The sequence below is a fragment of the Sprattus sprattus genome, assembly GCF_963457725.1.
Source record: "Sprattus sprattus genome assembly, chromosome: 13".
NCBI lineage: Eukaryota > Metazoa > Chordata > Actinopteri > Clupeiformes > Clupeidae > Sprattus > Sprattus sprattus.
In genome coordinates this window covers 2,023,375-2,037,083 of record NC_137911.1, presented here as the reverse complement: position 1 = coordinate 2,037,083, position 13,709 = coordinate 2,023,375, and the positions used below count along the sequence as shown (strand labels likewise).

The window sequence follows — 13,709 nt, the reverse complement described above, 5'->3', positions numbered from 1 at the left end:
ACTGGTGGAGAGCATGCCAAGACACATGAAAGTTGTGATTTTAAATCAAGGTTTTTCCACCAAATATTGATTTCTGAACTCTTCCTAAGTGTAAGCATTAGTATTGTGTAGTTTAAAAATGAATATGAGCTTGTTTTCTTTGCATTATTCGAGATCTGAAGACACTGCATCTTTTTTGCTATTTTGACCAATTGTCATTTTTCTGCAAATAAATGATCTAAATGACAATATTTTTATTTGAAATTTGGTAGGAATGTTGCCAGTAGGTTATAGAATAAAACAAAAATGTACATTTTACTTTAACACATACCAATAAATAGTAAAACCAGAGAAACTGATAATTTTGAAGTGGTCTCTTATTTTTTTCCGCGGCTGTATGTGTGTTGAGACTGTTGCATATTATTCAAAATGCCTTTGGCCTTTGATCAGCCAAAGAGGGCACATGTAACTCCTCTGCTAGTGACCCTTCACTGGCTACCTGTAGCTGCTAGAATGAATTTGAAATCTCTCATTCTTGCCTATAGGTCAGCCACTGGATGCGCACCAGCCTGTTCAGATGCTATGATTAAACTTTTCTCCCCATCTGGACCACTTCAGTCCTTCGATGACTGTTGTCTTTGCCTTCTCTACACAGCAAAAGATTGCAGTCAGTCAAGATACTTTTTAGGTGGTGGAATGACCTGCCTTAAACTGTCAGTTTGAATGTTAATGCATTCAAGAACCACCTTAAAACCTCACATTTTTAAACAGCATGGGTCTGACTAGTCAATTTGCTTGAGCCATATTTAAAAAAATATATATATGTTATGGTTTTGGTGGTTGGTTATTATTATTGTTTAATACGTTTATATGACCCTTAATATTAGGGGTGGGAATCTCTTGGCACCTCACGATTTGACTAGATTCCGATTCAGAGGTCAACGATTCGATTATAAATCGATTATCGATTTTAAACGATTATCGATTTCAACATAAAATGGATGTGTAAAAAAAATTAAAAACATTTTATTTTTATTTTTTTTACACATCCATTTTATGTTGAAATGCAAGCTACATCGATTATTGCATTGCTCATAGAAAGTCAAAATTGTGACAAGAAAAAGCTTATTCTCTAATAAAGCAAATAGAGAAGGTAATTAATCTGTTGATTTTCTTGAACCCTCTAGATCCCATAGCTGCTGCCGACGGCCTTCTTGTATTCTCCCATAGCGGCCGCGGTCGGTCGTAACTTTTAAAGACACAGTGTTTATACTACAACATTAATATATGAAAAAATACCCCGCTAATGGATAGATTAACATCTTACTTTTATTTTGAAACCAGAAACTGGTTATGCTGTCATTGGCTTTTTTGAAGTATTTGCTAATTTAACCTCGCTACTGACAGATCGCCTGAAGATTACAGTGTCTCTTGGAGTAAAGGCTAGAAATCAGAGACGTCTACATCTGTTCTCACTGGATGATACCGTATTTTTGTGCACCAATGACGACGACTAATCACGTTTGTATGACAGTAACGATCCTGTTTGAGAAGTCAAAAATAAAAAAACGTATTCAATTAGAAATATAAGTATCCTCCTGTTTATTTCTGACTAGCTAACTCGCCAGTAACGTCTTCGTATGGCAGTAACTGAGAAGTGTTGGCTTACAAATAGCACCAGCCTCATCGTATACATAGACAAAAGTCATAGCTAGATCAGTGATGTTTGAATAGATTGTAAACCCATCGCACTTTTATTAGCAGAGATATGTAACATTTAATAATTGGTCTTTGAGGGTCGTTCAGTAAAACTCATTTTCACGTTACCTCACTTGTGGAAATGGCGGTCAATTTGTGACTTTCGCAACCTATGAAGGAAGCACCCGCGTCTGTGGGTGAGAGCTTTTATTTGCACAAATAAACGACGTGGGTAATCGGCTGTGTTTTCTGGTTTTCAGAAGAAATGTCTTACAATTTGTATCGTCATCTCAATTTCCATGACCAGTTTGCCAGCTAACTTGCTAGCTATCTACATTGACTGAGGTAACGTTAGTCTGAGGAGTTCGTCAGGAGTTGGTTGATAGCCAGCTATTGACTCAGCCTCATCACTTACTAAACTGATCAGATTAAGATAAATAACATGTATAGTAAAAAAAACTTCATCTCTACTAGTATTTCAAATCCCTCCTTTGTTTTGAGCTGTAAGCTTATGGTAACAACAGTAGTTACAATCAATAGCAAGGTCATCATTGAATATTGAAAACCTCATATTGAAATGGTATTCAGCAGATTATTCGACAGCCAACTAGTAATATGTTGTGATGTTAAATTTTAAGCTTGTACAGCTTTTATGCTGTAGAAAAGCCAATCACAATGAAATCAGGACCCAGGTATAGGACATCACTACTACAAAAATGTATTGTAGATGTGATAAAGCTTGTCCGTATGTAGTACACACTGGGATATTGAGCCGGTGTTGTGGCATAAAACAATTGACACAAAAATGGATGAAACAATAATGACTTCCACTGTGATGGCTTACAATAATAGGATAGTTTTTTTTCTTTTATGTGTCAGGATGTCAGTTGTTCCACCTCATCTGAGGGTAGAGAAGTGAGTGAGGGTGCTGTGGCAGCAAAGAGAAGTGAGGACATGGGGGGAGAGGAACAGCGAGAGGCCTGATGAGCGTAAGGAAGCTTCAGTAGGACATAGTAGGTTTCTCACTGACGGAATTGAAGATGGAAAGTTGTCAGCACAGTGGCTTACAAGTGGTGGTGTTTGTATAGGTAGTCTGACATTACAGTCTGTAGTCTATAGTAGTCTGACATTGGATCCATTACTACCCTCACATAGTCTACTGGTATGCTCGATGGGTTAAGTGTTTTGGGAATGTGTACATGGTATTTGAGACGAGTGAAAATGATTGGAAAAAACTGTAAAAACAAACTTTTCCGTTGGTTTGTACATACAAGTTTTGTGTGGCAAGATTGCCAGGTGTGATAAGTGGTACAGTGGTTAGTTTTGTTGGCTAACAAGTATCTGACCTGGGTTCAATTCCTGGGCAATGAAAGATGATAGTGTAAATCACTTTGGATAGACATGTTTGTTTTAGTTCCCTTTTTGGGTCACTTTGCCTCATTGATGTCCCATGACTTTCATATGCAGCAGTAATAGTGGGAAAATGTCTTCATTGACACCTACAGTACATCTATATTTTACATGTATGTACATTTCAACGCAAATGCTGTACAGCAGTTGTCTGGGAATTCCCTGCCCCTTCACTGCATTCCATTTGTTCAGTTGGTCTGGCCAACTACTCATTAGCGATCCACTTCACTCACGTAATTGGACACGCCTTTAACCAATCAGACCAACGATACTATACAACGATACAACGATCGGTAATAAAGCAAACACATATTTTTTCTGTATGAATTGTTCCAGGGCAAGTTTCTGTTCTGTTTTCAAAGAAAACTTGCCTTATCGAAGTTTTGCGGTGCTTCGGCGGCCACCATGTCCAATGTTTAAAAACTCTCTGTGCAGTAGATTTTGTAACGTAGCCGTGGTAAGTTTAAATCCGCCAATGGCGCGCCATGTAGCCAAAAGCCAGTTTGTGATTGGCTCCAAGGATTCTGGAAATCTTGAAATGAACGGCTATCCGAAGTTGACCAGACCCACTGCAGAGGCAAAATCAATTTGGCCGGAAGAAGTGGGGCGGGACTTCCCAGACTAGTACAGCAGTATAGTTGGTAGCAAGGCTGCAAAACAAAGATGTAAACTAAATTCCAATCAAGATGTAAACTATATACATTTATGTAAAAACTAAATCTGTCTGATGTCAAGTGTATAATTTAATTTGTCTTAAAATACAGCATCTTTCCATCTACAGTGATCTAAATTGTGTCTGGTTAAAAAACTAAAGTTAACTGTTTTGAACAGAGTATCTAAATATCTTGAAAAAAAATGTTGTAGTTGCACAGCATTTTGCTGGTGGTGAACATTGACTGAGACAGGTATCCATGAATTTTGGAAGTGTTCATTGACTGCATTTTGTATCTAAGCAATAGAAAAGTATCCTATTTAGTTAGTCTACTGCTGGATGTGTTAAGTGTTTTGAGAAAGAGTACATGGTATTGAACCAAGTGTGAAAATGATTGGAAAAAACTGTAATGGTCTCACTTTCTGAAGCTTGTTACCAGAGTCTGCTATCCCTGGGTTTGAACAGGGTAGGTATCTGCATAACTCCTCATACTTATCTCATGGCATTGGTGTCTGCCACATAGGACACTTGTAAGGCTGGATCAGATGAACAGTAGTCAAGGAAAGAGGGTATATGATGGATACCCATGAGGATGTTTATCCTCACAAACACCTTCACCTCCTCCACAAATGTATTGCACCAGGATGCTTTTGAAGAGACATAGAGTTAGGTGTTTTCCACCAAATTAGCAAAAATGTTGGAAATCTGTATGGTTAAGTAGTGTTAATATTTTAATATGTATTCATTTATTTACAAAATATATAACAAATACTAATTAAATAAATTAATCTTCTGTACGGTTCAAAACTTATGAATTTGAACTTTAGGGTGTATGTAATGATTTGTATTTTAATATTTGTAGAAGTCACTAATACATATTTGATATCATATTAACAAAGAATTTATGCCCTTTCAAACAAAACAAACTTGTAATTGTAATTTTTCTTTAGTTTTCTAACTGTAACTGTTTGTTTACAGAATAACACAAAATGAAGGAATTCTCTGTTTTTCTTGGGATTTTGATGCAGTGTTCTAGAATTCTATTGGGGTATAGAGGGTTAATTATCAAACACAAAGTAGGAAGTGATTTTAGGCTCTGAGGGCCTGATTTACTAACAGGATTGCGCCCATTTCTGGCGTAAAATAGCGATCGTAAACATAAAACGGTATTTACTAAGGGGGCGCATTTGAGTAGAGTCGCATATTAACGCTTTAAGGGTGTGTACCTGCCAACAGGTGGGATGGCACGGAGACGTAGGCGTGAAGCGCACTTTAATGGGAGGAGTGCGCCTAATGATGTATTGCGTGGTATTTACTAAACTGCCTGGCGAGCGCACGTCTCTGATTTGCGGGCTAATTCTCCGCCTCATAAAAGCACGTCTTAACCAGGAAGCACATTTCCATTGAGTCTGAAAACATTGATATGGCAGCAGTTATAAGAGCAAGGCGAAGAAAGACAGAGACAGCGCACAGAAATAATTTTTTCAACTCGTATAACACATTTTCAGTTAAGCGAACCACAAATCATTAGACGGTACAGGTTAACCAGCCACGCAATACTTCAATTACTGAACCAGATCAGAGACGACATCGAACCCTCACATTCCATTCAATCAGTTTGTAAACATTGACAACATTGCAAATATTGGCATCGGATCATTTCAAACAGTTATAGCATCAGCAGTTGGTATATCTCAGCCTTCGACGCATTGCTACGGCGCACTGGTCAATATACATTTACCCACTACGATAGCTGAAATTAAACTTTCCGAACGTAATTGGAGCCATTCATCTCACCCACATGCAAACAGTCCCACCTTCAATCCACGAACACTTTTAACGAAACAGAAAGCACACATATTCAATGAATGTCCAGGTCATATGTGATGCCAACATGACCATTACTTACGTGGTAGTGGTCTGTCCATGACAGTTTTATCTTCCGGAATAGTGCCATCTATCCATGATTGAGCAACGGTGATTTTGGAGAGGCCTGGCTACTTGGTAAATGTATTTGTTTCAGTGGGGATATATTGTAGTGAACCCATGTCCCTTGTAGAACGTATTAATCTCGCCATGTACACATCTATATTGTTATAATAGACAGTTTATGCATTAATGCCACCAATAGCATATTATTTATAATCTCGCTGTAGGTGATGGCGGGCAAAACAACAATAAAACCCATCGAATCAGGTTCAGTGATTGAGTGAACGTGAACCAATATATCTATATCCTCTATAGCACATGTTGTTGAATTATGCTTATTTCCTAATTAATATTTTTTTATTTTAATCTATATTTAATCTAGGTTTTGTAAATCGCTTTTGTCAAAAGCATCTGCTAAATACCTTAAATAACCAAAATCACCATGGCAACACCCTAACAACGACTGGAAGTACCTTACCATCACTCTAAACTCCATAAAGGCCACCTCAACTACTCTATACTAATATCTTATCAACACCTTTTACTCTTTTAGCCTTTTTTTGTATGCCTTTTGCTTTCTGTCTCTTCCTAAATTCCCTTTTTAACTTTTAAAGCTTTTACTGTGTACGTTTTATCTTCAGCTTTGCTTTACAAGCAATAACAAGCTACTTATGTTGAAGCAGAGGCTTTCTCATCGTATCTTCCCATTATATCATATTATGCTATTGTTACAGGTCAATGGTTAATGGATTTGTCATGCAGTCATAAATTCCTTAACCACATTGGCTATTTTCAAGACACATTTACTTTGCCAAATGTTCCAAATCTAAAAAATATTGAATTATTTGGGAACATTCACAGATAGAACCTTTTCATTGTTGGGTAAAAAGTGTCGTCTGTATTTTTTTTATCAAAGGGTTTTGTCCTCTGTAAATTAAAGTGTATAGAATTAGGAATTAAAATGGACGGAAGTGATATTCTTCAGTGTACATAATTATTTTATAACACACACTAGTAAGTATATGAACACATTCTAGTGTTTCTAGTTTATTTAACGTGTATGGAGTTTACTTCCGCCTCTGTGTTCATTACCTCCTCATCCGATTTGACATGAAACATAGGACTACTAGGAATATGAACTTTCATCTCTCTAATTCTATACGTGTATTGTATGTTTTTCAGGTTATTTTAGTGTATAAAATGAATACTTTTGCTGTTGATAGATTGCACTATTGACAAGAAAGCTGACCAAATGTATTTCTCTCTCAGGGGACGTCATCTTTAATGCAGGGGATCCTACGCTGCCCCCCGATTTCATCTTTGGAGAGGATGCTGAATTCCTTCCGGAACCAGTAGAACTTCCAGTGAGTATTCTTGCTCATTCTTCTAATGATTAGAGGACATAGACTCTGGCCCATCTTAAGATAGCTGTTCACACTGAATCTGTGATGCTAACAGCCTGCCTTAAAGTCCAAAAGTCCTTGTCCCCCATTTCTTTCCACTCTTTGATCTAATCCCAATACACTCCTCCTCCCTACCACTTATCCCATGTTGATGGGTAGGGCAAACTGGTAGTGTAACATAGCCAATCAAACCAAGCTTCTTAGGGGCGGATTCAAAACTGAGTGGGATGACACATTTCCCAGAATGCCCTGAGAAACATTAACAAGAAGTCAGTGGAAGACGCACAGTCGAATCAAGAAATCCATAAATATAAGGGTTTTAGTGTCTCGTTAATCAACCTGTAAACATATGCTAATCATCAGATTATCTTAATTAATATTCTTTTAGTGTTTTATAGGTGATAACCTTTCTGTCAAGCGAGCATAATGAAAGATTCCAAGTATTAGTATTAGGACTGCACACATTAGGGGTGTGAATCTCTCATGAAAAAGACAATCCGATTCGTATCTCGATACATGTGCACGATACAATACAAAAAAGATGAATGATGATAAAAAAACGATTCAGAGCGATTCGATGCAGTTCTGCGTTGAGAGGAAACAATGGACCTAATTCTCCAACATTTTCTTAAGTGTTTTCTTAAATATCACAGGCAACGCAAAAGCAACTTCAGACTGATCAAAATCAATCACCGGTGCAGAGGTGGAGGTACTGTTGCAGAATGTAGATGTTTTAATTCTATTCCACTATGGCTATATCCACGCACTTGAGTTTAGTGCTTATTTATTTATTTACTGCCACTTGCCGTGTTCGTATAGTGTTTTTTTTATGTTAGGACATCACGTTGGCTCGGTCTCTGAATCATGACTATAAATGTAACATATTTGTTAATGATACAAATATTCTTCTATTTATTAACCTTTCGGAAAGTAGCGTCACACCGGTGTGACAGCAGCCAACTTTCCGCAAAAGCGTAGCGACACACGGGTGTGATTCGAATCTGGCGACACGAGCGTTCCAATAGCAGCGTAACAATTAGCCTGTGTGTGGGTTACTACTAACTTCGCTAACGTGAGCTAACATTGTACATTCAGCCACCTTCATCCATTATGCCTCTAAAGATCGTCTTGTCAGTATCATTTTGTTTACTATATGTAGGCTTATTATATGTGTGTGGTCCACGTCCAATTGTACATTACAAAGTTACAACGTTTGCAAGTATAGGGAAAACATGACCTCCGGTACAAAACAAGCACAACAAGTGTTTTTTTTTCATGAAACTTTTATTAATTCCCGTAGGGAAATAATGGTAAATTAAATATACATAACGGAAAATAACGTGTGGTACATTACTCAATGTTCAGCCAAATATCAATCCCAACGACAGCTCGATATGAAAACCAGCATCGCAGCGGGAATATACCGAACATGAAATGCTTCACGAGAGCTGACTAGCTTAGAGGCATACGCTCCTCAGGATACGCATAGTTGTAGTCTCATCATTGATGCACACAAACTGCGCAGACACCTTTTCATATTACTATCACTTGTCATTCACAACTCATATTTGCACACTATCAGCGCATCCACAACATGCAACAGTTTGAAAATAATGACGACACACCGATACCTGCATCTCATTCATTCATTTATTACAGAAAAACAAGTAGCGTAAACGTAAACTCAAAAAATAAATAAACATGACAAGAAATGTTGAAAGGAGGCGTTAGCTCACTGATGATAAAATTCGGGACATCTTCACCGTCGATCTTGAAGATGCTTATGTTGATGCTGACTAATGACGAGCCTGAATCTGACAACTCGTCTTACGAGGAACTGCCAGATAATTTGGCAGCCTTGGATGAAGTGGATGAGGGAATGGAACTGGAGGACACTCACCTCAACTGATCCCCTCCTTTTCCACCCCAATAATTAACTCTTTTAATCAGATTGTTTTACCCCATTGACTAGTCCATGATGAATTGGAAAGGAAGGCTGTCCTTCAAACACTTTATACCCTCGAAGTTTTGGCATCAAGCTCGCAAATGTGAATCATGCTAAACCAGGCAGAAATCTTCTGCTCTTCAATTCCTATTTTGCTCAATTACAATTACCTCACATACAATTACACAACATATTTCTGGACAAAAGTTTTAAGTGAAACTTTGCATACAAAAATGATAATATATTAGATTAGATTAGATTCAACTTTATTGTCATTGCACAGAGTACAAGTACTGAGACAACGAAATGCTGTTTAGCATCTAACCAGAAGTGCAAAATAGAAATAAAAGTGCAAAGAATGTGCATATGTAAAGTGGAATAAGTGAATACATAAGATATATGCAGTAAGAGTTAGGTATGAAATATGAACAGAATTGGGACTAGCAGCAATTGAGGTAGGAAGTGTAAATAGATATGAAATATATAAAGTGCAGGTGTAAGTATTAGTGGTGGTAATAAGTAAAGAGAAGTGAATGAGGTAGTAGTAATATAATGATTAGTAAGTGTTGTAAGGTGTAAGTATAGTTAGTACAGTAATACAGCAAAGATGGATTGTAAGTCCAGTTAATACAGTAAAAAGTGGGCCATATACTTATGTTCCCCTTCAACTATGCAAACAAAATAACAGGGTATGTCCACGACATAATTGTGCATACTTGCATGTCAACAGACATTACAATAGTCACAGACCTGGGGATGTCGGGGTCAGTTGTGACCACTTTAATGTGGCCTTTCTTTGGCAAGGGTCATGTTTTGTATGTGGACCACTGGTACAGCAGTCCCACCCTTTTTCATCATTGACTGACACAAAACTGGTGCCTCAGTGACTGGTTAGACTAAACAGGAAAGGGATGCCAAAGTTCAGGGAAAAGATGTCCATGGGTGACAGGAACTGGAGTACTCCAGGTACTCCAGGTGTCCATGAAGTACCATTCCTTCCGGACAAGCTTATAAATATCAGCGCCCATAAGCTTGCCCCCAAAACTCCTGAACAGAGCCCGGCCCAGCCCAGCCCACTACTGCTGCTCTAAAGGCAGCGTCTGTCTCCAGGCCCGAGGCAGTAGCTGAAACAGACAGAAATACTAGTCTGTTAGTGTAATGGCCAACATGTAAAGACACATACATGCAACATACGGTACAGACACTGTTCATTGCTAAGCATAGATAAGTTGATGTCTCAACACAAAGTAATCAAATGAAAAATGTCATTGTTCATGAGTGAATGTGTGTCCATGTGTGCTTGTGTTTGTTTGAGTGTGTGTGTCCATGAGCACATACATGTAATTGGCCTCTTTAAAAATAAATGTTTCTTGTTTCTTAATATTCAAATAGTTTGCTATGGAGTTGTACACACTTTTTGTCATTTAGGCCGAATCTCGATTCTTCTCCTTGCCCCTTTTGCTTAGTCTTGTCTTAGTCTTAACCCTAGCACTTGCAAGTGTAAGGGCCAAGGGCTGAGATCTTTCCCCTATGAAATGAGACGCCACTCGATTTCGGGTACGTCATGCGTGACTGTATGAGCTATGAAACTAGCGATTTAAAAAAAGTCTAACGAAGAACATGGTTGCAAATATATATGTATACAACTGTGTAGAGCACGAAACAAGACTGTCGTCATTTTTAAATTAATTATAAGCCAAAAATACTTACATGTAGTGTATGTAGCATGATAGCTGGCAAGCTACCATATAAGCCAATGGAGTGGTGGTATACGCGCTAAATGTATCCTAAAACTACCGTTTGAAAGCTTCAGTTAAGGCCGACAATACTATACATCGTTCGAGTAGCACATTTCAGATCAAACCGAGTCATTATAAACATATAAAAAGTTGTGTAGATAGCTTTATTCATGTAAAATATTCCTCGCTTCAAGCAGCCATGTTTTTTTGAAAATTCCCGAGCTGGTTTCGCGGTGTGCTCTGGGATAGCCCTTGGAGTTAAGGTAGCCCTCCGATCATCTCAAAAACGAGGGCCATACACCCCTTAACCTTACCCCTTAATCTTGATCAAGTTGGGTATTGAGACACCACTAGCTCTCACATGAACGCGCAATTTCAAGGGTAAGGGGTAAGATAAGGGGTAAGGGGAAGTATTGAGATTGGGCCTTAGCCTAACTTTTACTCAAAATCACTGTTTGACATTTATCATGTTCCCAAAATCTACACTAAACTGCCTTCGTTTTGATATTGACTACAATAACTTCGCAAAGTAATTCACTCATATGTGGTAACTGTGCACTTATAAGGCAATTGCACCTTAACTTCTCATTCGCCTCATCTGACTAGCTCTGGATTTGCGCCAAAAAATAATTGGCTATTGTTGTTGAATGGACGGAATGAGACGTTCACTTCCTGGAGTATATTTCCACATTATTTTCATCAAGCTCGCTCTATTGGCCTACAATCTGTCCGACATCGATTGTTTTCACATTTGTATTATTTCGCATTCATGCGATTGCATTGCATTCACACTTGTCATATTCAGCTAGCTAGCATTCACATGTGGCATTTTCAGCTAACTAGCTCTATTGACCTACAAACGGTTTGACATCGATTTTTATAGCCTAACTTACAACTATTTTTATAGCCTAACTTACATCAAAGCTGATGTTTTCTGGATATCATAAAGAAATAAATTATAAGGTCACTTACCCTTTGTTGAATCCAGGAAAGGAAATAGTCACTGACAATCATCAAGGCCTCTGGACTGACTGTTCACAAACAAGCCTACAGGGAACACAGGAGGGCATATGCAGATGCTCTGAGGGATGCACGGTCCAAGTATTACTCTACCATCATCAACAGCAGCCCTGTTAACTCCAAACAACTTTTCTCCACTATAAATCACCTTCTCAAACCCCCTTCACCATCCTTTTCCGAGGTCACTGAAGAGAGGTGCAACTTGCACATGACTTTCTTCAGACAAAAAGTTGAGAACATCCGCTCACACCTCTCCACCACTTCTGCCATGCCTCTCACAACTGCCAACTCACTGTTCAAGTCTATCCCGCCCCTCTGCTTCTTCTCTGATGTCACGCAGGAAGAGGTGGAGGCTATCATCAGAAAAATGAAGCTGTCCACCTGTGCCTTGGACCCTTTCCCTTCAACCCTGCTGAAAACCAACATTTCTGCCATCTCTCCACTCATCACCAGGATCATTAACCTCTCCCTCCTGGCCGGCCATATCCCAAACTCCTTAAAAACTGCTGTCATCAGACCACTGTTGAAAAAACCCTCTCTGGATCCTGAAGTCCTTTCCAACTACAGGCCCATCTCCAATCTTCCTTTCCTGTCAAAGGTTCTGGAAAAAACAGTTGCAGCACAACTCCAAGATCACCTCAAACTTAATAACCTTTTTGAGAAGTTGCAGTCAGGTTTTCGTACTGGCCATAGTACAGAGACAGCCTTGGTCAGGGTCACCAATGACCTCCTGATGGCAGCAGACACTGGCTCCCCATCTCTCCTCATCCTCCTGGACCTAACAGCTGCTTTCGACACAGTGGATCACAACATCCTCCTCCACCGCCTGCAATACACCATTGGGCTCTCAGGCAATGTACTAAACTGGTTCACCTCTTGCCTAACCGACAGAACTGAGCACATCGCCTTGGGCAGTGCAAAATCTTACACCCACAACGTCACCTGTGGCGTCCCTCAAGGCTCTGTGCTGGGCCCCACCCTCTTCTCCCTCTACCTGCTCCCCCTGGGAAATGTCATCAGCAAGCATGGGATTTCCTACCATTGCTATGCTGATGACACACAGCTCTACATTAGGACAACACCCACTTCTGCTGCACCTTTGCCAACATCCACTCTGACCACCTGCTTGGAGGAGATTGAGGCGTGGATGAAGGTAAACTTCCTACAGCTGAACAGTTTGAAAACGGAAGCCATACTAGTCGGCACACCACATCAGCTCCGCTCTTCCACCATCACTAGCATTACCTTCTCTGGCCAAAACATCTCTCTTTCCAAATCAGTTACCAACCTGGGTATTAAAATGGATGCTGAATTGACCTATGACACCCACACCAAACACCTCTGCAAGGTTTCATTCCATCACCTCAGGAACATTGCCAAACTCCGTCCATCTCTCACCCTGGCAGATGCAGAGAAGCTTGTCCACGCCTTTGTCTCCTCCAGACTTGACTACTGTAACGCACTCCTCATTGGGATCCCTGGCAAGAGCATACAGAGACTGCAATATATCCAGAACAGCGCTGCCAGGATCCTGATGAGGGTGCGTAAACACGACCACATCACCCCCACCCTGAAAGCACTTCACTGGCTCCCAGTCCCACTCAGAATAGAGTTCAAGGTCTCCCTCCTCACCCACAAATGCCTATACAGACATGCTCCCCCCTACCTCAGGGAACTCCTCTTCCCCCAGACCTCCTCACGCTCCCTCCGTTCTGCATCCGCAAACTCCCTTCAAGCCACCAGAACTAAGCTCTGCACCATGGGTGACCGGGCTTTCTCCTCTGCTGCCCCAAGGCTGTGGAATGCCCTCCCTGACCATTTCAGGGCCCCACAGTCTACTGACGTTTTTAAAAAAGGCCTAAAAACGTATCTTTTTTCAAAAGCTTTCTGCTTATTATTGTTCATTGTTGTTGTTTTATATGTTTACTATGTAG

General features: G+C 39.7%; 1 protein-coding gene across 2 annotated transcripts in view; it reads left to right on the top strand.

Moving 5' to 3' along the window:
• babam2 (BRISC and BRCA1 A complex member 2) overlaps positions 1-13,709 on the top strand; it is a 137,478-nt gene that overhangs the window by 32,224 nt on the left and 91,545 nt on the right. For both annotated transcript variants that reach the window (XM_080850712.1, XM_080850711.1), the window contains exon 4: positions 6,938-7,032. In XM_080850712.1, the coding sequence (XP_080706838.1) occupies positions 6,938-7,032 (95 nt within the window). The remainder of the gene's footprint in view (positions 1-6,937; positions 7,033-13,709) is intronic.